Source organism: Semicossyphus pulcher, unplaced genomic scaffold, assembly GCF_022749685.1.
Source record: "Semicossyphus pulcher isolate SPU_LCO1_2020_fin unplaced genomic scaffold, fSemPul1.0.p SCAF_9, whole genome shotgun sequence".
Lineage (NCBI taxonomy): Eukaryota > Metazoa > Chordata > Actinopteri > Labriformes > Labridae > Semicossyphus > Semicossyphus pulcher.
Window position 1 is genome coordinate 25,088,068 of NW_027211770.1, and position 21,253 is coordinate 25,109,320.

Here is a 21,253-nt window from a genome sequence, read left to right on the forward strand (position 1 = left end):
GTCACTATCGTCGAATTAAGCAACACAATGGTGATTGAGCCTATGGCCCACTGATGAAAGCCTTTGCATTTGCAGTATATAGTATTATTATAGACTGGGTGTCTGTGGCAACATTTGCTGAAGATATCACAAGCGGCGCCCAGTTAGTGACATGTTTTCCATCACCCTGCAGTGGTTGGTCTGCCAGAGAGGGTAGGCGGAGCTAAGCGGCTGCTTTTCCCGTCTCTGCAGGTGTTGCGAGTAAACAAAATCTACTATGGCAGAACAAACAAAGAAAAGATGGATGACTACAGATACAACTTACAACTTAACAATAGTTAAAACCTTAATAAAGGGAGCCAACTGTGGATGTCTGGTTATCAGGGACATATGTGTCCACAATTCCTATTTATCACCATTAGGTGGCGCCAAATAGAACGAAACTGAGAACTTCGAGATTATGTCTTTAAGTATTAAGATAAGATAAGAGATAAGATTATCCTTTATTGATCCCCAGGGGGGAAATTCAGGTGTTACAGCAGTAACAAGACAAAATAGCAAGTCAGTTAATACAGTATAAAAAATAAAAAATAGAAATAAGAATAGATCGATAAATAAAAAATAAGAGGGATACATATAAAAATTCAAGGTATATACAACTGTTATACAAGGAGAAGTAAGTGACAAGATGAAGTAAAGTGACAAGTTAAAGTGACAGTTGTGGGATAAAGTGACATGGTATGCAGGATGGTACAGTACAGTGCAGACCATACAGTATGGTCTGGGCTCTCAGGTTTATGATATGGTACAATATAAGGTGCAGTATAAAGTGCATAAGTAGAATAACGGTAAAGATTGCAATCGGGCTAGAAACGTCTGCCTAATGAGACAAGACAACTGAGACTGAACCACAGTGCTGATTAACATCTGTTTATCTTTTCTGAGGAGACACACCTTTACTGCTGTGCATTTGGGTGTGTGTGTGTTACTGAGAAATATGACATTTTTATGCACTATGTTGCGCATGGTACACACATCATCTCACATACAGATTCCATCCCTCAGTACATCGCTCTACACCTGCAATAAAACTGATGGTCAACTTCAAAACTATAACTGTGATCATATTCTCATATTTTATACGTTTAATGTTTATATTCGATGGTTTGAAGTTTCTCTGGTTCAAGACTTTTTTGCTTACGCATGTTTCTTCCTCTAAACTGTGACTTTATGCCTAAAATGAGTGTTAATATATTTTGGTATGGATGAAGAGGGTGCGTGGATTCTGTGGGTTCTAAGAGAGTAAGTGTGTTTGTATGTGAGCGCATGCATCCTTGTGTTTTCTGTTTAATTGTGAGTCCGTATGAACAGTATGAATGCGAGTGTTTGCCCACATAATCATGAGTACATGTGGTGAGACTGCAATGTTGTTTCAGAACCGCACCGTAGCCACGCCCAGCCACGGGGTGTGGGACATGAGGGGGAAGCAGTTCCACACCGGGGTGGAGATCAAGATGTGGGCCATCGCCTGCTTCGCCACACAGAGGCAGTGTCGGGAAGAAATCCTCAAGTACGATTATTTATTTATTTTTTTCAGTAAAATGTTCAAAAATCTGTTTCAGAGATTTTGATGTCATCAAGCATGCACTAATGGTGTTCACCAAAGTATAGCCATGATAGTTTAAAAGACATTAGTAAGATAATATTCTAATTACTTCTTCGCCTCTCTCATAAATCTGTGATGTTTTTTTTATATTTGTCTCCATATACAGGAATGTGGCATAAATGAGTCATTTCTATTTCAAATGATTACAACAGGAAGAGTAGCATCTCTTATCTCAGCAGCTGAAGACGGTAATGGTGTGTCTGCAGCGAGTCTGACGGTTATGTTTTAATTTATCTTTAGAGCAGCTCCAGTCATGTTGTCAGACGTATAAAATGCTCTGCAGAAAATGAAAAATTGTGTCTGATATGTTATTTTGCAAAATATGTTTAATTATCTTGTAAAAATCCTCCCAAGGCATCTCCTTCTTCTGCATAGTCCCCGCCCACTATGTGCTACATTTCTCCTTTTGTAAGATTACAGCCGAAAACAAAACACGTCTCTGCCATCATTTCGTGGCAACTTGTTGAAACTTAGCTAGCTTGAAATGTAGTAATTAGTCGCAGTAACGTTAATGTCAGTAGTTAGTAGTAAGTTTGCAATAATTGCGATGACGGTTACAGCTGAAGAACACCACATGGAGATGTTTACAAGGTTCAAAACTTGGTTTCCACTAGAGGGAATCTTTAATAATAAATAACAATAACTATGAGAGAGGTAGACAAACAGAAAGTTTCTCTGTTTAGTCCCTGACGTGTTGTTAACAATGTTGTGCTGCTTAGACAGAGACTTTTCTACAAAAGGCATTCAGGCATCAAATTTATAACATTTGCTGTTACATAAGGAACAATATTTTATGTTTTGGAGACAACTTTCCTTGCTTATTTTTTTCCAAACTAAAAAAGACAAACACTTACAGCTCTGCGTGTAATTGACTTTTCCATTCTAACGATCACACCCTTCGTCCTCACGTAGGGGTTTCACAGACCAGCTGCGTAAGATCTCAAAGGATGCTGGGATGCCCATCCAGGGCCAGCCATGTTTCTGTAAATACGCCCAGGGAGCGGACAGCGTGGAGCCCATGTTCAGACACCTGAAGAACACCTACGCTGGACTGCAGCTCATCATCGTCATCCTGCCGGGAAAGACTCCAGTCTATGGTCAGAAAACTGCTTATAAATAACAATTATATCAGAGGCTCAGAGTTGTGCTTGTGGTTAAGACTGTGTGGAAGCAGTGAGGCTATTCTGGGACTGAGGGCTGCTGCAGTATTCTCTCCTCCTCAGCCTCCTGAATGTGTGTCACTGAGGAGAGTTACAAAATTGTCTTTCCGTTGTATCATATTTTATGTATATGTCTGCATATCTGTTTTTTCTTAACTCCTGAAGTGTTTCCATGTATGACTGCTCTCATGTATCTTTTATACTTAACTATGTTTGAATTTCTTTGACAGTTGCTTGGAAATCAGATCATACATTGAATACTATTCAACGTTATTTCCTCAAACCACATTTTGCCTGCCAGATTTTAAGAGCTGACATCAACATTATGATGTCTGTGCTACTTTTGTTGCTTTATAATCTTTGAAATGCTTTACTTTTTTTGATGCTCACTTTTTCTAACCACCCTCAGCTGAGGTAAAGCGTGTGGGAGACACCCTCTTGGGCATGGCCACGCAGTGTGTCCAGGTGAAGAACGTGGTGAAGACGTCCCCTCAGACCCTCTCCAACCTCTGCCTCAAGATCAATGTGAAGCTGGGAGGCATCAACAACATCCTGGTGCCGCACCAACGGTCAGTCACGCTCTCTTTCTCCTCATTTTTAAAGCATGCTTGTATCAGAATACCAATATTTTAAACCATGATAACAGCCAAGTACCAATGCGAGTAAACAGTCAATGTGTTGTCATATAACTGAATATAATTAATGTCTTTGTTTTGTCTGTCAATCAACAGACCATCAGTGTTTCAGCAGCCGGTTATCTTCCTGGGAGCAGATGTTACACATCCACCTGCTGGAGACGGCAAGAAGCCTTCGATTGCAGCAGTGAGTGTCATTTCACACCTAACCTTATTAACTATGATCCCCGTACCTCAACATTTCTGATTTGAACTATTTCTGTCTTTCACCTCCTCCCCTTCCTCCATCTTCATCCCCCCTCTCTTCCAGGTGGTTGGCAGTATGGACGCCCACCCCAGCAGGTACTGTGCCACCGTGCGGGTCCAGAGGCCGAGGCAAGAGGTCATCCAGGACCTGGCCTCTATGGTGCGGGAGCTGCTCATCCAGTTCTACAAGTCAACCCGCTACAAGCCGACCCGGATCATCTTCTACAGGGACGGAGTTTCAGAAGGCCAGTTCAGACAGGTCAGCCTCCACTTTCTATCACAACAAGCTCAGTAGTTACTAGTTCAGTTAGGATTAGCTAGCATGTATTCTTGAATATATTTACAGGTCATGAAACAGATATTTCAGATGGAGACTTTACGTTTGGGTCGAAAGCTTAACCATTAATCTGTTAGTCAGTCGAAAGAAAATTAATTGCCAAATATTGGAAAAACTGAAGTTCGTTTTTGTGATTTTTAGATGCAAAAATTTCTTCCCAAATTCAGAATATACAAGGATTGATTTTATAAACATTTAAAGCAGAGTTTGTTGTCTCTTCTTCCTCAGGTGCTGTATTATGAGCTGCTGGCCATCCGTGAGGCCTGTATAAGCCTGGAGAAGGAGTACCAACCAGGCATCACCTACATTGTTGTGCAAAAACGCCACCATACACGCCTCTTCTGTGCCGACCGCAACGAGAGAGTGAGTCCACAAACACGAGTACACGCACGCTCTTTCTCAGTATGACAAAGCGATGGTGCCCATTAAAGCCAGTACAGTCTGTTATGTGTTAGTCCATATTCTTTTTATGGTCTAAGCCAGCATGTTAAGTACTCAAAATGGCTCTTCTTAATTACCTTTTGTTGTCAATTGGACCGTTCACCCTCCTAACCCCTGTAATTACATTCGATTAAAGCATTAGGGCCCAAAGCAGACCGAGAGCTCTGGAGTGGCACTCAAGGCCCGGAGAGAAAGACTCGGCTACTAACAACCTTATTTTCAGTGCGGGCACTTCCATACAGAGCATTAGGCCCTCTGGAGCATTAGGTCTTTTAATTGGTTGATTGGGAAGCACTTGGTAAAGCTTGGCCTGGGTCAGCCCATCCACAAGATCTTTTTTCAATTATAAGAATTGGGCTTCTGATTTCGAGCTTTAAAAGCTTTGTTTTTCTGCTGCCCTTCTCCAGCATTTTCCATTTTCTGTCCTAGCTGTTTCTGCTTTTTGGTGAAACATGAAAAGAAACAGTCAAAAGCTATTAAATGGGATGAACTGACCTTAACTTTGCTTCTGTCAGGTTGGACGCAGTGGAAACATTCCTGCTGGTACTACTGTGGATACGGACATCACGCATCCCTACGAGTTTGACTTTTACCTCTGCAGTCACGCTGGAATACAGGTCAGACCAACCTCTCGTCCTCTCTCACTTGACTTCTGCTGCCCTTTTCAGCCCGTTCTCTCTCCTCCTTAGCTAAAATCTTAAAGGGCCAGTTTTCAACTTCAGTCCTATCATGCTATTATGGGGAGCTAATGCCATTATGGTAGGAAAAAAATGCAATTTGGCTCTGTGCCTTTGGAGGACGCAATCCGCTTCTCCAATGGGCCCTGGAAAACCTCCGCTAGACTGTGTGAAACGCGTCATCTGGCGGAGGCCAGGGAGCTCGCTTAACTACAGTTCCTCAATCTAGGACGCCCGCCTCTGATGTCATGTCTCGTTCAAAATCGTCCGGTTTGAAATGTAGACTGCAGACCTGAAGATTTTTTGGACGATCCACCGGTATATTCTCGTCGCATTTTGGTTTCTGTATCGCTCTGAGCCATTGCCTGCAACATGGTAGTGTTTCACTCCAGCGTCTCTCACAGGGCTGTTCTTTTCAGAGGGAGGGGCGCAATGCACGCTGGGTGTTGTAGGAATGTAGAATGGGTGAAACCACAAGCTGTTTGTACAACTTTCTCCACAGATATGGCGCCAATTTCAAATATTATTGCTTCTATCGCTTACAGAGAACATGCTTCTACAGAGCTGTGTTTTGTTGTAAATAGATAGAAAACAGGATTTAGAAATAAAATGGCCACAAGAGAAAAAGGGAAAAACTCTCTTGTATTGAGACATGCCCCAGACAGAAGTTGTGCAAAAAGGGTTTATTGATCCTTATAACACAGGAATGGCAACCCTTAGCATGATACAGTACATAAATTGGGTGCAAGCTGCATCAAAATCCTACACCGGTAGCTTTCATCCTTGACTGAAAGTTACAACATCAGGACACAGAAATACGGAAAACAGGAACACGATATTCTACAAGGCTTCTGTCTTTGAGCTAACCATGCTTTTTAGCTTCCTCCTTTAATTCAGACTAAAACGTTCTTTCAAACTCTGACTGCAAGGTTCCAACCCACAGTTTTCTTTCTGTTTTCATTGAGTCCTCCAAAGCAGGTTCCTGTCTATTATGTTGAGATAGCAATGACGTTTTGTACTTGCAGCTGAATTCAATAATCGTCCAACCGGCCCTTTTAATTCCCCTCTCCAGGGCACCAGTCGACCCTCCCACTACCACGTTCTGTGGGACGACAACTGTTTTACCGCTGATGAGTTCCAGCTGCTCACCTACCAGTTGTGCCACACCTACGTGCGCTGTACTCGCTCGGTCTCCATCCCTGCGCCTGCCTACTACGCCCACCTGGTGGCCTTCCGTGCCCGCTACCATCTGGTGGACAAAGAACACGACAGGTGAGGAGGGGAAACAAAAGATCCTGAACTCTGAAGTCTTGTTTTCATAGAGAAGTGTTTTGATAGCAGCTGTCTTGTATTACTTGGTGTATTTTTTTTCAGCCTTGCATGTTAATGCTTGTCATCCGTCATAACGTGTCCTTTCCTGTCCACTCTGCAGCGCTGAGGGCAGCCATGTGTCTGGTCAGAGTAACGGCCGGGACCCCCAGGCGCTGGCCAAAGCTGTTCAGATTCACCACGACACCCTGAGGACCATGTACTTCGCCTGAGCTCCACCATCACCTCCTGAAACCATTGCCACCCTTTACACACACACACACACAAAAAACACACAACTGTGCACGCCTGGCTTGCCAGTCAAGGAGTCCTCATACGTGCAAGTCCCGCCCCGCCCCCCACACGCCTAGTCAATCCGGACCTGACACTGTGCAGAGGAGAGCAGGGAGGAGGGAGGGGAGGAGGCACCCCCACACTGGACTGAGGATGCAAAAGCTGCTTTAAAAACAAACAAGAGAGAAACTCAGCACTATTATGCAATATTAAACCAGCCAACTAGTTTATTTTCACCCCCATCAGGCCCCCTTTTCGCTCCCCTTCCTGTTTGTCTCCTTTACTTGTGGCCTGTGGGTGCTTTTCCTTTTTTTTTTCTCCCTTTCTTTGGCTCAGTCCCTCTTTCTAGTCTACTAATCTGCTCCTTTGCCATCTACAGTACCTCAAGTCAGTTAGAGCAGCAGCACTTTTACATTCTGTCAGTTATACGGTTGTTTATTGTTGAATCTCCCCGGTGTTAGAAGCGAGGGAGCAGAGCAGGAAGGGGTCCGACTCCGGAGATGTTAAGTGGAGTTGGAAATAGTTTGGAATGTAGTTATTTAATCAGACTGGAGATCCTCCCAGCTGCCACTTTTTACTTTTCCTTCTTCTCTGTTCTGTCACCTTTCTCAAGTGTGTGAAACCACCAGTTACTTTTGAGCACACTGCCACCTGTTGGCGACGAGGTATAAATGCCCCCTTAAAGTCACAACAAGGATGTTGTCTTTTAAGGTTTCCAAACAGTTTTTATTTATCTTTAGCAGTCAGCTGTCACATTTAAACGGGGGCAGATTATATAGGCTGATATATCAGTATGTATTTCATTTAAAGTATAACACTGTTATTTAATTCTGGTTGTTTTCTTCGACATTATGTGAACCATTTTATGTTTTTTTATCTTTTAAATCGTGTTAGCTATTTTTTAATCTCATAGTCTGCATGCGTTCATTTCCCTTCAGTGCTTTATCTCACATTTCCCTCTCTTCAGTTTGAGATGGCGGGTAAACCGAGATCACGTCGACGGTTTCCTCTAGTGCAATAATCAGCCGAAGCGAAGGGAAGAGGATCGTAGGGGACTTTTACAAGAACGGTTAAACATTTCATTTGAAAGCGAGCGTCCTCAAACGGAGAGAAGTTTTGCCACTTGCTGGGCGCTTTCATGTCTCGCTCCTCTGCGGGACGATTGATCAGCAGGTTTTCTGAGTTCGCCCTTGCTGTCGGGCGAAAAATGGTGCAACTGCAGTTTTCATGTTTTTACTTGAATTGAAGGATGTTATGCACCTCTGTGGTTTGAGGACGCTGTTATTATCAGAGGGCATCATTTAGAGCTCCTCATCATCGGTTTGCTAATGAGGCTGATTTTCTTTCCTCCCAAGTATAACAAAGTTCCTCACCTGACTGCAGCAAAGTGGAGAATAAAGGCCATAAAGAGGTAGTATTCAAGTGCCTGGTGGGAGTTTGGTGTTAAAGTAACTCATCATAGGGGGTAAAATAATAAAGAAGCGTAAGCATCCAATAGATAGACAGCATAAGATGGTTTAAAGTGAGAAAAGTTCACCCAATGCCTCTTATTCTTCTCAACAACCGTCTACTGACTTTTCTATACATCTCATTCAGATCATCCTAAGATCGATGTATTTATTGTGTTTACCTTTACAGCAGTGTTAGCTGTGTTAGTGGCTTTTTTTGCTTAATCGTCACCAGACATGGATGCAGCTGCTACAGTGTGTTTGTACCTTAAAGGTCGTGTTCATGGCTAACGCAGTCAGCCTTTGTCATATATAATTCTTTCAATAAACGGTTTCTTTCTGGGACGAGGTTTAACTCCTGCCCATGTAACTGGCCCAAAGTTGGCTTCAGAACAAAGCAGGGGAGATAAGTTAGTGACGGATATCTGGATCGTGGTCACCACTTAGCTCCTCTGCGGCCTGAAGCTCATCTGGGGGGGTGTTTTTGAAAAGTAATCTGCACTAAAAGAAGCTGTGTTTGGAGATTGAACACAGGCGTGGTGCTACTCTGTCTGAAGCTGAACCTTTATGTGACACTCTGGAGAAGATGGCGGCTAGGGTAGGAAAAAAAAATAAACCTCACGTATGTAAGGACGGGAGAAGAGATACGAGGGGAGCTGTGGTAGGATTTCGCTCGGTACAACGGCAGTGAGGTTTAATGTACGGTCCTGCATCCGCTGTTGCATCAGACTGCCTTTCCTCAGCTAGTGTAGAAGCCAGTGGGTTTGAGCCTTCATGATTTCACTAGTGTCTGAAAGCCTTTTTAAAAAGAAAAAAAGCCAGATTGAAAGTATATTTGTACATTTTAAATTATGTAATGCACACCACTTATTTTTGCTAACAGAAAACAATGTAGTCTAATTATTAATCTTAGTAATACATGTATAAGTAAAAAGATATAATAACAAAGTTTTATTATCGCAATAGACTGTTGACGTGTTCCTGTGTCACTGTCGTGTACGTGTGAACAGTGGTGGGGTCGTTGTGTTTGGACTGTCAAACTGTTATTGATCGGGATGTGGACTTAAACCGCCTTGTGCTTTGATGTTTGGAAAAAAAAACTGCAAGAAGTCGATGCTTATTTCTCTCATTTATTTTGGTAGATGTTCATGATGTGGGAGGTTTGTTGAAGAGGAGAGACTCTTAGGAGAGAGGGAGAAGATCACATACTGTACTCTGAGCGGCTTTTGTATGAAGATATTTAGGGATGCACGATATTATCGGCACATTATCGGCATTAGCAGATATGTCATTTTTCTGACGATATTTTCCGCCGATGAAACAACACTTTACTTATGCATAAATGCTCGATTAATTCCCTAAAAAAGCTTGACGTAATGCTACGACATTAACTCAGTTAACTAACTAACTAGTCACAGAAACTTGAGAACAACTTTCACAACTCTTACCTAGCTAACAGTTAGCTCACATTCTCGTTAATTTGCCGGACTTAACAACATCAAACACGCCGAAAAAACACAGCAGCCAAAGCCGACGCTAACAGAGAGTGACATAAACATCAGTGCAAAACTAACTTACATATTCATGGACGCACACGCGATAAAAAGAGTCCGTCTGCGATCACTGATGTCTCCATTGTTGGTGCAGTTAACAAGTCCGGGCATGTCTCCCTCACTGCCGTGTTTCGGGGGGATGCTGCATTCAGATGCGCTCAGAAATGTGAGTGATCAGACACGTGTTTTTGGCCACTACAATAAGTGCCACTACAGGGGAGACTTGATGTTCTCTGCATTTAGGTTGAAAAAAAACATATGCCTAATATATATCGGCAGAAAGGGTTGGAAAATATCGGCATATCAGATATCCAATATCGTGCATCCCTAATGATATTACATCACTTTGAGAAGAAGATAGAAGAAGTGTTGGTGATGTTTGAATGTTTCCTTCAACTGGTGCTGATGCCTGCTCCTTATCAAGCCTGAAAAGGAACGAGCGATAGGGTTTTTTGAAAGTGTTGTCCATCCACTTCGTAACAAGAGGTAGTAGTTCTCCATTTCTCCCCTTTGTGTTTAAGCCTCGGGGGGATTTGCGCCGGATTGCAACCTCTGTTGCTTTCCTCCGACTCCGAGTCACTTCATGTGCTCGCAAACACAAAGAGTTAGCCTGCCGGTAAATCTGCGCTGTGACAAAGCCTGTAATCTTATTGTTGCTCTCTTTCCTCTTTTGCTCCCAGACGTTTACTCCCAGTGTGCCGGAGGAGTACATTCCACGGCCTTGCAATCCCATCCGATCCCCGTAGAAAGATTAGAGCTGAAGGACAATAGTGGGGTCTGGTCAGTACGATATACAGAGGGGTCTGTTCATTCAAGTATGTGTGGTTTGGAAGGAATCAAAGCGGATTGGTGATACGTTTTTACGGCAGGTTGTTTTGGAAGTCTGAAGGTTGGTTGCGAGAATTTGAATCATTTATAGCTGACTATCTCCGCTGTCTGTAATGGATGTTCAGTTTGTGTATGGGCTACACTCTCGAGGGCAGTTGAACACATGTTTACATAGCGGATGTGTTTGCCTCGCTTACAGCTGAAATGTCATCAGCTCTGCTCTGCAAATATTAGCTAATAGAGAAAGTGACCTAACATGAGCGAGACCGGTGGAAGTGAGCGCTTGAAGGGACGCAAGACATATTTATTTAGTCAATAATTTTCCTCATCGGACATCTTTGTTACGCGGCGAGGGAATAGATTTGTTTGTCCTTCCAATTCTATTAAAAACGACTTGTTAGACTCGACTGAATAAAAGGACACACACAGCTCGCAGCTAGCAGTGGCCTTTGACTCTCCATTAGGATTACTAACAATACAGACGAGTCTTTTTTACAGGAGCTGGAAAAACAAACACCTCACCCGCAAAGTGACTGAGAGAGTCTGGTGGTGAAAGATCGCCAAATAAACTTTGAAAGGTCAGCGTCTCGATTTTTAAACGAGTTAAGGTGTATTCCATTTTGAGTAATCGATCAATAAAACCCTGATTTTTGTCGCAGTGGAAGGTAGCAAAGGAGTGAGAAAAAGTCCACAGAAAGTGCCTTTCCTCTCGATGGTGCTGTAAACCGAAAGATTAATGTAAAACCAACAAACAGAATCTCCTTTTCACGAACAGATCGCAGCGCAGGATCGGCTGCATACACACACTCGCTGTTTGTTTTTTAGAGATGCCAATGCAACTCGTGTTTCATGTATTTAGATAAAAATCCTACATAGAAGTAGATTAAAAGCCAAGTATATGGTTGTGGTTGAGCTTTCGCTTCCTAGTGCATTTAGTGTCTTGGACCAATGGTGTCGTTGGTACAGTGGAATGTGCGTTGGGGTGGTCATAGCTGACGTGGTGTAACACAGCCCGGCCCACGAATGACAAACATAGCACAGCACTTTAGAGACTGCCACTCTCACTCAGACACAAAGCCAAGAGGTTTCCCTCCAGTCCTCCGGCCTCCTACTCCCGAACCAGGAGGAGGAGAGGGTCCAAACCTCGGAGTAAACGAGGAGTCGAAGGGACGCTTGTGTGTGTCACCAAACAAAAGCGATCGGTCGTTAAAAGTGTGCCTCATGCTCTTGTGACTTTGTTAGCAGCTCGGTTGCCTCCAAGTGGTGGTTTTACCCTCTGGAATTGCCACTCTACACTTTGTTACAGCTAGGGCTGGGTGTCCAAACACGGTATCAGAACCTCCCAGAAAAAAAGTAGAGCATCTCAAACGTGATAGAAGTCTGGAAAGGTTTTACAGAAGTCGATTTTTGCACTGAGGAATCGAGACTTTTTTCTTGAAGGGCATTTTTTACAGTAAATAAATCACTATAAACATGATGTAAGACTTCTTCCAATGGCAGAAAGGAATCACAAATTAAGTGGTGATCACGAAGATTTCAGTCTCGTTCTCTTTGGCGTATAAACGGTAATTGCGGGGGCACACTTCCCAGATATCCAGACAGTGTCACGTGTGTGACGTCCACGGTTGGCTCCGGTTGTAACTCAAAGTTGAAGTTGTAACTAACTGGTTGCCGCTTGTGATTGTTCGAGATGATCACTTTAATTAGTTATTAGTGTTGTTCTGATACTAGTATCAGGCTCCAATATTAACTAAAATGCTGTATTGGTATCAGCGAGTTCAACGTAAATTTCCAATAACATCATTTATCACCCTCCCAAATGTCAACAGGTTTCAGGTAAATGATCATGCGACAATAACAAGCAACAACAATCGAGTGCTAGCAGAGAGTCGAAGCTAGCAAGAAGTCTGCAATCAGTGTTTTTCCACCAGTAATATACAGATTCTGTAATCGCACTGAGGGCAACTTGATAACCGCTACTTAGGTCTAGGTATCGGGAGGAATAAATTGTATCTTTTTTTAGTCAAAGAGATGGTATAAACAGAACCAGTGTCAGTATTGAACCTTTCCCACGATGCCCAGCCCTAGCAGCAGCCCCCGGCGTTCTCTCACTTAGTGCAATGCCCTGCCGTGTGTCTTGTCCCCACATGGAGGGATTGTGTGCCCAGCAGGATCCCTGTCCTGAGCCGGTAGGGTGTCGACTGCAAACTAAAGGGTGTTCTGTACCTCTGTGGGTACCTCTTCAGTCCAGGGGGGGGCGTGAAATCTTTCTATTACAAGAGATCTCTAAAAACACTGCACCTCACTTACCTTGGTATGCTGCATATGTTATACTACATGAAAGAAAAAACTGCAAACTGCTTTTATTATGACGTATAATAATGCTTGAGTAATGCCTGATTGCGATATTCTTATACCGTAACTATTTTAGAGTCTAAATAAGTATAACTGTAAAAAATATTCTCTGTTTTTGTCTTAACACTTATCCGATTTTGACGAATTGTTCTTGAGCCGACTTTTTATTATTTTGTTGTCCTATTTAAATGTGTTTCTTTTAAATTTATATATGAAATATATATGTGCGGAATATTTTATGGTGTATTTATTGAGAGTGCGTTCAAGCGGCTGGAGTCTCCGCATCATATTGCATAGCATGGCGGGGGGTGGAGCCAGGAGTAACACGAGGCCTTTAGCCCCTCCCCCTCCATGTTGACGCCTTATTCTCTTAGACACGCAAGCACAACAATATGGAGGGGGACGCGAGGTGAAGGGAGGGGAGAGGGGAGATTTAACCTGGAGATACGGAGCCGTGTATCAAGCTTTGGTTGATATTTTCAGGTCAATTCTCTCCCCTCCTTTTCTTTATATTCTTTTTACCCTCCTCTTTTCTTTTTAAAACCTTTAGAAGGCCAAACGCTAACCCCCACATGTTGCAGCTCATCTCTGACGAAGGGAACCATTTCTGAACCACGCTGACTTCAGTGTCCAATAGCTGACTCTTTTTATGTTTTTTTATTCTCATCCTAAAGCTGCTAATTGGTACGTTAGCCATGTAAATTCCCCCGAGCCAGGAGGGAGAAAGAGCGGTGGAAATTTTAAAAAAGCAGCAGGAATGAAAGATGTCGGAAAGGCAGAATTCTTTGGAGCCTGGTGAAAAGTTGAGCGTAGGCACTGCTTTTTTCTTTCCTCTTCACTTGTCAAATTTTCTTGTGCCAGAACATTTTTAAAGCAGAAACAGGTCTCATTCCACAAAAACAAAAGACATGCCTCAGCCTTAAGTGCGTTCTTACATAATCGTCGGATTTCTGTGTGACTGTGCGATGCCTGTGTCGGGTGCACTACCAAGAAAACAAGCCTACAGGCATCCTCATCTCTTCTCATTTCTCATGTAAACCACTAGCAGGATTTAAATGTACGAACAAGTGTAAGCTTACAAAGAACCGCTCTGTCCTGTTTGTACTGATGTCAGGACAGAAACCAGGTCCGGGTCGAGCCACATGTGGAGACAATTTATGTCATAAATTCAAACTCTGTCAACCAGAGAGCATCATAAAAACAATCTGGTTATCATTGTATTTCCATTGATAGTTCCAGAGACAGTTTGACCCGGGCCTGACCCAGGGTGCTGGATCACAGAGACCTGTGCCTGTATAATGAACCAAGGATGAGTCGTGTTGTGATGAATCGCTGTTCTTTTTCTTTTTAAAGTTGTTTTCGTTGGTTGTCCCTCACCCCGTCAGAGGATCAGAGACATGGAGCTTTTGAGTGTTCATCCTGTTCCAAAGTTAGCCCTCTGTCCTTTAATCCATGTTTACTGTAATGTTTACTCCCATGGCTATCTCACGTTTAACCTGTTTTCATCCCATTATCATTCCAATAATGACTTTGAACCAAATATTGCACAAGAGATTAGGCTCCTGACGCCGCTGTTCCCTTGTATACACATGATGGTTTTGAAGACAGATATTCGGCAGTGGCCAAGGATCCAACACACTTTCTGTGTGCGCTGATTGTCATATTTTTTTTGTTCAATGTAGCTTCTCACTCCCTGTCGGTTTTTATTTCAAACTAAAGATCTTGGGCTCTGATACCTCTGAGTGAGGCACCAGCAAACGGACGTACAAGCTGAACAGTGAACCTTCTCCACCAGACGATCCATGTCTCAGTCTCTCTGTGTGCTGCAAAGGCTCTGTTGTACCAACAGCTCTATTCCCTTCAGTTTGAATGTCTCTTTCTTTTGTAACTCTCTCATAGGTTGTTGGCCTTTTAGTGTTGCTTTGCTTCAGTTTGAAGTGTATCTTTGACTAATACTTGCAATAAAATGCTTTGCTTTACCTCCATAGTCTTGGTGAGATACTGTATGATGCATGAATAAATGTTTGTGTATGTCTAAACTTTATGCTGAATGAAAGAAAGCAACATAGCCACTGTGATGTCACCCATGGAGACTACCAATTCGAAACCTAAAGTTTGGCTTTTGGCCACCATCTTTGTTTTTTGGAGCTACAAGTGACCATGTTTGGACACGGATGGCGTTACATTGCCTCTATCCTGACTAACAGGTCGTTGTGGTAAATACTTGTACAATCACAAAGTAGTCATGCCCCAAGACGTATCTTGTCTTTTTGGCAATTTTGCTCTAAATGGGACCGAAATTTACAGAATTAAGTTCATGTTTTAATGAAGACTTAACAAAGTATTTGTGAAGATAAACTCATTAGGAAACGTTTACTGAAGTAATAAATCAGGTGAGAAGTTGGGGCAGTTTCTCCTCGACTTTTATGAAATTTGATAAAAGCTGATACCCCCTTTTTTCCCCTAAATGTCCCTCAGGATTACTTAAAGTATCTTTCTATCTAAATGGTAAATGGACTGTACTTATATAGCGCATTTCTAGTCTTCGCGACCACTCAAAGCTGCTTTTACACTACATGTCACAATCACCCGTTCACACACACATTCATACACTGATGGCAGAGGCTGCTACGTAAAGTGCCCAACTGTCAATCAGATATCACATTCATACCCGTTGGCTATGCCACCGGGAGCAATTTGGGGTTCAGTGTCTTGCCCAAGGACACTTCGACATTTAGCCTGAGGGACCTTCTGATTGAAAGACGACCGACTCTACCACTGAGCCACAGCCGCACTATCTATCTACCTATCTATCTACGTACCTATCTACATCCATCTACCTACCTTTCCGGCGTGATGCTATGGCACATATTGAAGTTCCGGTCAAGACAGCAAGATGAGAGAGCCTCTGATCCGAGGGGAAGAAGAAATAAGGCGACAGGTTTCTGGCAAAGGTGGAGACACTGTTTCTGGCGCGTTTGTGACGTCAGACGGTGACGCAGCAGACAGGAGTATACTGTCTCTACTCTCAATGGGAAAAGAGAAAATCGGCAATTATAAGCACGTCTTTCCTGGTATGAAAAACCCGCGTCAACTCACTAATTTTGGTGGGAAAGGGCTATTGCTGTTGTAACCAGTGGCATTGCCCCCTGCTGGCAATTAGAAGCAATGCACGTTTAAGGCACTTCCCATCAGCTTCACTTTTTTCAACTGGACTGTCCCTAAATGATTGACACTGTCACACCTGTTGGCAGTTCAATCCCTGACTGCTACAGTTTACATGCCGACGTGTCCTTGGGTAAGACACTGAACCCCCAATTCCTCCCCCATAGCCACCGGTGTGTTAATGGGATTAGTACTGATTGACAGTTATTCACTTTACATAGCAGCCTCTGCCTGCTGGCATCAGTGTATAAGTATGTGAATGTGACAGAGTAAAAACTCTTTGAGTGGTTGCAAGACTGCAAAAGCACAACATAAGTGCAGTCCATTTACCGTTTACATTCACACAGACGGCATACGGTAAGTGAATGTGTAGGAGGTGGACGTGCTGTGCAGAGCTGTTTCCACTAACGAGCTAAAGTGTTTACAGGTGTGGAATGTGTGGTGTGAAGCAGTGTGGCCTTCCTGAGGTGTAGTGGGACTAAGAGAGGGACTATTGTCAGGTCTGACTCTCTTAGAGCCTCTTGACACAGCCAAGGTAAACTCACACAGGTGTCCTCACTTGTTCTGACCTCTGCGACTGTGTTGGAAACTCTCACTGATCATCATGTCTTTTGCACCTGTGAGTGAAGGACTAACTATATTTACATTATTGTTGTGAGTAGAGGAAGTTGGATTTCACACAAGTCACAACAAGGCTTCACACAACATCAGCCTGACAAGAGGTTTAATCAGAGACAATAACTGTAAACAGCTGTGTGGATATGTGAGGATGTTCAAATGAAACTGAAAACCTTTTCAAACTTTAGATCAGTTTTAAATGTTCATGAGTAAGATGAAATCCTTGTTTCACAATAAGTTTTAGACTTACATTATCCTTTATTTTTTTAACCTATGCTCTTATTTATATGTTTCCACACATGTCCAGCACAATGTCAAACCCTCGGACTCATTTGTAGTAACTGAGATTGTAAAGTGAGCATTTTGAATCCAGCAATCCAAGTTTGGTTTGTGTCTGTTGGCACACATTAGCTCTCATTTCATGTGAGGTCGTTTGTACTGTGAGTAAAAAGTACACCGCAAAGTATGGAAGCCCCAAGCGGACATGAATCCATACAATTTATTTACTCAGATTTCCCGCGATAGTTATTTTCAGTTGTATTATTCTTATATGCTTGTTTATTATTATACTTATATACTTAAAAACTTATGTATATACTTATTTATCTCGTTATCTCTGAATAACAAAGATTGTTTTCTGGTGATCTAGAAGTGAAACTTACTACAAAGCTAAACTGACCAAAGCTAATGCTGTGTTCCAGATAACTGGGAACTTGAGAAATTTCCGTCTTCCGAACTGTTTTCTCCATTTTTCCGACCTCCGACTAGAAAAATTGCTATGGAACGCCATTCAAAGCAGATTCTTCTACCCGGACTTCATAATTGGAAGTCCGAAATTTCTACTGGTAAGTTCTGAAGTTTGTTACTATACTTATATACTCATGTATATATACTTATTTATCTTGTTATCTCTGGATAACAAAGCTTGTTTTCTCGTGATAGCGGGATCATTTTCTGGCGACCTAGAAAACAAAACAACAGGCTGGTCGCGCTGATAGGCCAGAGCACGACGTGCGTTGGTGCCGTTGCCCACACTAATGAGGTCAGTTAAGCCTGTTTCTGTTTGTTTTGTGCTTTTGCAACTCCGGGGATACGAGTAATGATCATTTGATGTTACGGTGGTGCAGCGTTGAGATAACGAGATAAATAATCAACTGGAACTCATTTTTACAGGAAAAGTGAGTAAATAAAATGTATGCATGTCCGCTTAGGGCTTCCGTAGTGTTTAAATTTGGAGTTGTGACTCACTGCTGGATTAATGGCCCTTCTTGCATCATTATTGGTTTACTGATTAACTCAATTGAAGCGGTACAGTCCTGTCTGTTTCCTCACTTTAAGTACATTTACCACATCTACAGCTCAGAATAATGAGAGCATAATAACAAACGGCAAACGAGCAGTGACTCTTCCCGTCATTAAAAACATACAGAGATGGATGCTCCGCGAGAAACCAGATGCTCTGTAGGCTGAGACACGACACTGATTAACTGTTATAAACAGCTCTGTCTCTCTGCAGCCAGCTACATCCTACTGACAGGATGATGGTGTTAATTTCCCAACATCATTTAGATAAAGGAGAGGCACAGTTTAGACAAACAGGCGTCGCCTCTGTGGGCCTGTAAATGCAGCTGTCACAGTTTGTCACTTATTACGATGCCGCAGCGCTGTGACCGAACCCTCTGCTACAGACTAAATCAACACTTAATCACACGGAACATAAAAATGCACAGCTTTCGCTTTGAAGCATGTTGTGCTCTCCCTCTGGTATATTAGAGATGCCATATCAGGTGCTTCTTTTAGATGTACGTCCAATAAAAAGCAGCTAGTTACACACACAATAAACAAGACCAGGCATTTCATTATGGTTAATCATAAATCTACAGCAACAAGAACACCTTTTTTTGACCACATGGGGGCAGCAAAGTGCCAACTGTTGCCTATTTATACAGCTACATTAGCATCGTTAGCATTCATTTAGTGTTGTGCTTCTGGCTAACTGTTGAATTTAAGTCAATATTTACCCTCTCAGTAGCTTTTTCAGCACTAACAGGACTTTGATTTGGTTACATACTTTTCCTTACGTAAACTAAATTTAAAATTAAACAATAACAAAAGACGATGTTTGATGGCGTCGCGACGTAGCTTGAGACCGTGGGAGTCTTTGTCCTTATTTTAAACAACCACCATCGTCAATTCAAATCTATCTGAGGAGACTCATGCAGGCAAACCACGTGCTCATGACTGAGGTAACACGTTTTTTATTAATGTCAGGTTAGGATACATTATGACGTTTCATTAATAGCCTCCTTAATGTTAGCTAACGTTAGCTAACGTTAGCAGTTCAACAACATCATTAGTTAGTCTCTGACAGATCATGTGTTTCCCGTATTTGCAACCAAAGGAAACCCACCATTACCCGCCGTTAAATCTGTCTTGAGTTTGAACATTGACGAAAATATGTTGTCCATAAAAGAATATCACCTTTTCAGATAAGTAACAGGTAAAATACAAAGACCTGACTGAAGTTTGTGGAGGACGCACAATGTGACCAACCGAATTAGCCAACACATAAATGAGATGAGGCCACCACCAACTCCTGAGGGGAATAGTGAACTCTTTAGCAGGTAATTGCTTCACTTTGTCGAACAGCTACATGCTAACTTTGTCTAACTGTTGTCTGATGCTGTACAGGTAGCATACAGTGGCTTTATAGAGCATTTCCCCTTAAAACAGTTCCCTGTTACTGCTGGTTTTAATCCCGCTATGTTACATACCTTAAAAATGTACTGTGCGTAAAAAAAGTGCACCTTTTAAGATGAGTGGCAGGTAAAAAAAATTATGACTTAACTCTTTCTCTGAAGTTTGTGGAGGGAACCCAGTGTGAACAAACAAAGTAACTGACGCATAAATGAGATGAGGCCTCCACCAACTCCTGAGGGAAATATTGACCTCTTTAGCAGGTAATTGCTTCACTTTTTCAAACAGCTAACTTTGTCTAACTGTTGTCTGATGCTGTACAGGTAACATGTGGTGGCTTTTTAGAGCATTTTCCCTTAAAACAGTTCCCTGTTACTGCTAGTGAGAAACAATTAGCTTAAAGACGCTAAAATGCTACAAAACAGTTAAAGATTCCTGTTATTATTGTCAACAACTCCTTTTGAATTACTTGCACTCATTTTCCCCATTGTTAATATATTAAAAAGTATTATTAATGCACTAAACACTGTTAGATATTAGTGATTTTAGATATCAAGTGAAACTCCTTAAATATTTGTTTCTCTCTGGAACATTTGTCGTCTCTTTCAGCCACTTTGGCAGTTTGTTCAAACATTTGCTCGCGTAAAACAGCATAATATATCAATCCGGCTGGAGTTCATCAACCACTGTCACCAAAGGATCTGGGAAAAACTCTAGCTGTTTAGCGGACTGTCAGGTGTTAATTTAATCATTTGTGAGGCTGAAGTTTGTTGGATTGTTTGACAGATCCTTTTAAAAGTCTCTCAGTCACTGCAGGGATCTGTCATGTTTGTTAGAGAATTACCCCCCTCGCCACATTACATAATTTAGCAAAATCAACTATTGATGCAGCAGCAATTTAGGCAGTCAACACTTTATCATAATTACCAAAGCAGCAACATAAATCATTCTAATTAAAATAAACACCAACTGAAAGTTTATGTCAGCTCTAATACATCTCTGAAGCTCCATTTTTAAAAACGAGTTTACAAAGCGGACTAATGTAGAAACAGGTGTCTCTAATGGGGCTGATTACAGCTACACTTTCTTTCCATCCATTGTTTTATCTTTATTCTCACTAAAAAACTTTCCAAAATAAAAACTTTAACTTGTGAACTTTGTTGGTGTTTATCTGCTCTTTTCTTCTCCTCTTGTACCTCTTGCTGTCATCTCTGCAGGTTTCCTTAATAAGCTAATGAGGATAAGCTGTGTCTGTTGCACCCTGACATGCCAGCTTGCAGGTGGGCGGACTCGCTGTTAGACATGGTATGTCTTCAGTTTCCAAGAAGGTCCTTCTTAACCGTAACTGGCAGGGATTTTAAAAACGCAGTTGCAGGCCTTGTTGTTCTGTCAAAATGAGCCTGGATTCAAGTGAACTTGAGATAACGTCATCATACATCCTTTCAAGCTGCAGTTTAGCAACACACCCACTTGTCACAGGTGTTTCACAGACAAAAAACATCATAATGATCTTTGTACTTACTCTGTTAGAAGCCTTTTTCTGCCCCAGTAGACTAACAAATAAAGTTTAATCCAAAAGGCAGCTGGGTTCATGAAGAAGTTTCACCTCTCGTCTGAAAGGCTTCTTCAGTTCTAAACTGACTGGTGGAACGAGCCAGAAATATAAGCCTCCGTAGGTCATTAGATGTGTAATCAAGTGAGATTCATTAACCTGGGCTGACCTGGTGTCACTGAAGGTTGTTAGCATCCTCTGGTGTTTGTGGGTCGCTGGGTTCTAATGACCCAAAGTGTGAGTGTGATCTCTGTGAGCTGTTTGGGCAGTGAATTCAACACTGCATTGTAAGTG

The 21,253-nt window shown here is 42.2% G+C and overlaps 1 protein-coding gene across 1 annotated transcript in view; it reads left to right on the forward strand.

The window, feature by feature from the left end:
• Positions 1 to 14,906, forward strand: part of ago3a (argonaute RISC catalytic component 3a) — a 41,168-nt gene extending 26,262 nt beyond the window's left edge. The window contains exons 11-19 of the mRNA XM_069657085.1: positions 1,416 to 1,549; positions 2,558 to 2,742; positions 3,215 to 3,374; positions 3,537 to 3,627; positions 3,751 to 3,945; positions 4,252 to 4,386; positions 4,980 to 5,081; positions 6,214 to 6,413; positions 6,574 to 14,906. Of these exons, the coding sequence (XP_069513186.1) occupies positions 1,416 to 1,549; positions 2,558 to 2,742; positions 3,215 to 3,374; positions 3,537 to 3,627; positions 3,751 to 3,945; positions 4,252 to 4,386; positions 4,980 to 5,081; positions 6,214 to 6,413; positions 6,574 to 6,682 (1,311 nt within the window). The 3' untranslated portion in view covers positions 6,683 to 14,906. The remainder of the gene's footprint in view (positions 1 to 1,415; positions 1,550 to 2,557; positions 2,743 to 3,214; positions 3,375 to 3,536; positions 3,628 to 3,750; positions 3,946 to 4,251; positions 4,387 to 4,979; positions 5,082 to 6,213; positions 6,414 to 6,573) is intronic.
• Positions 14,907 to 21,253: the final 6,347 nt, after the last annotated feature.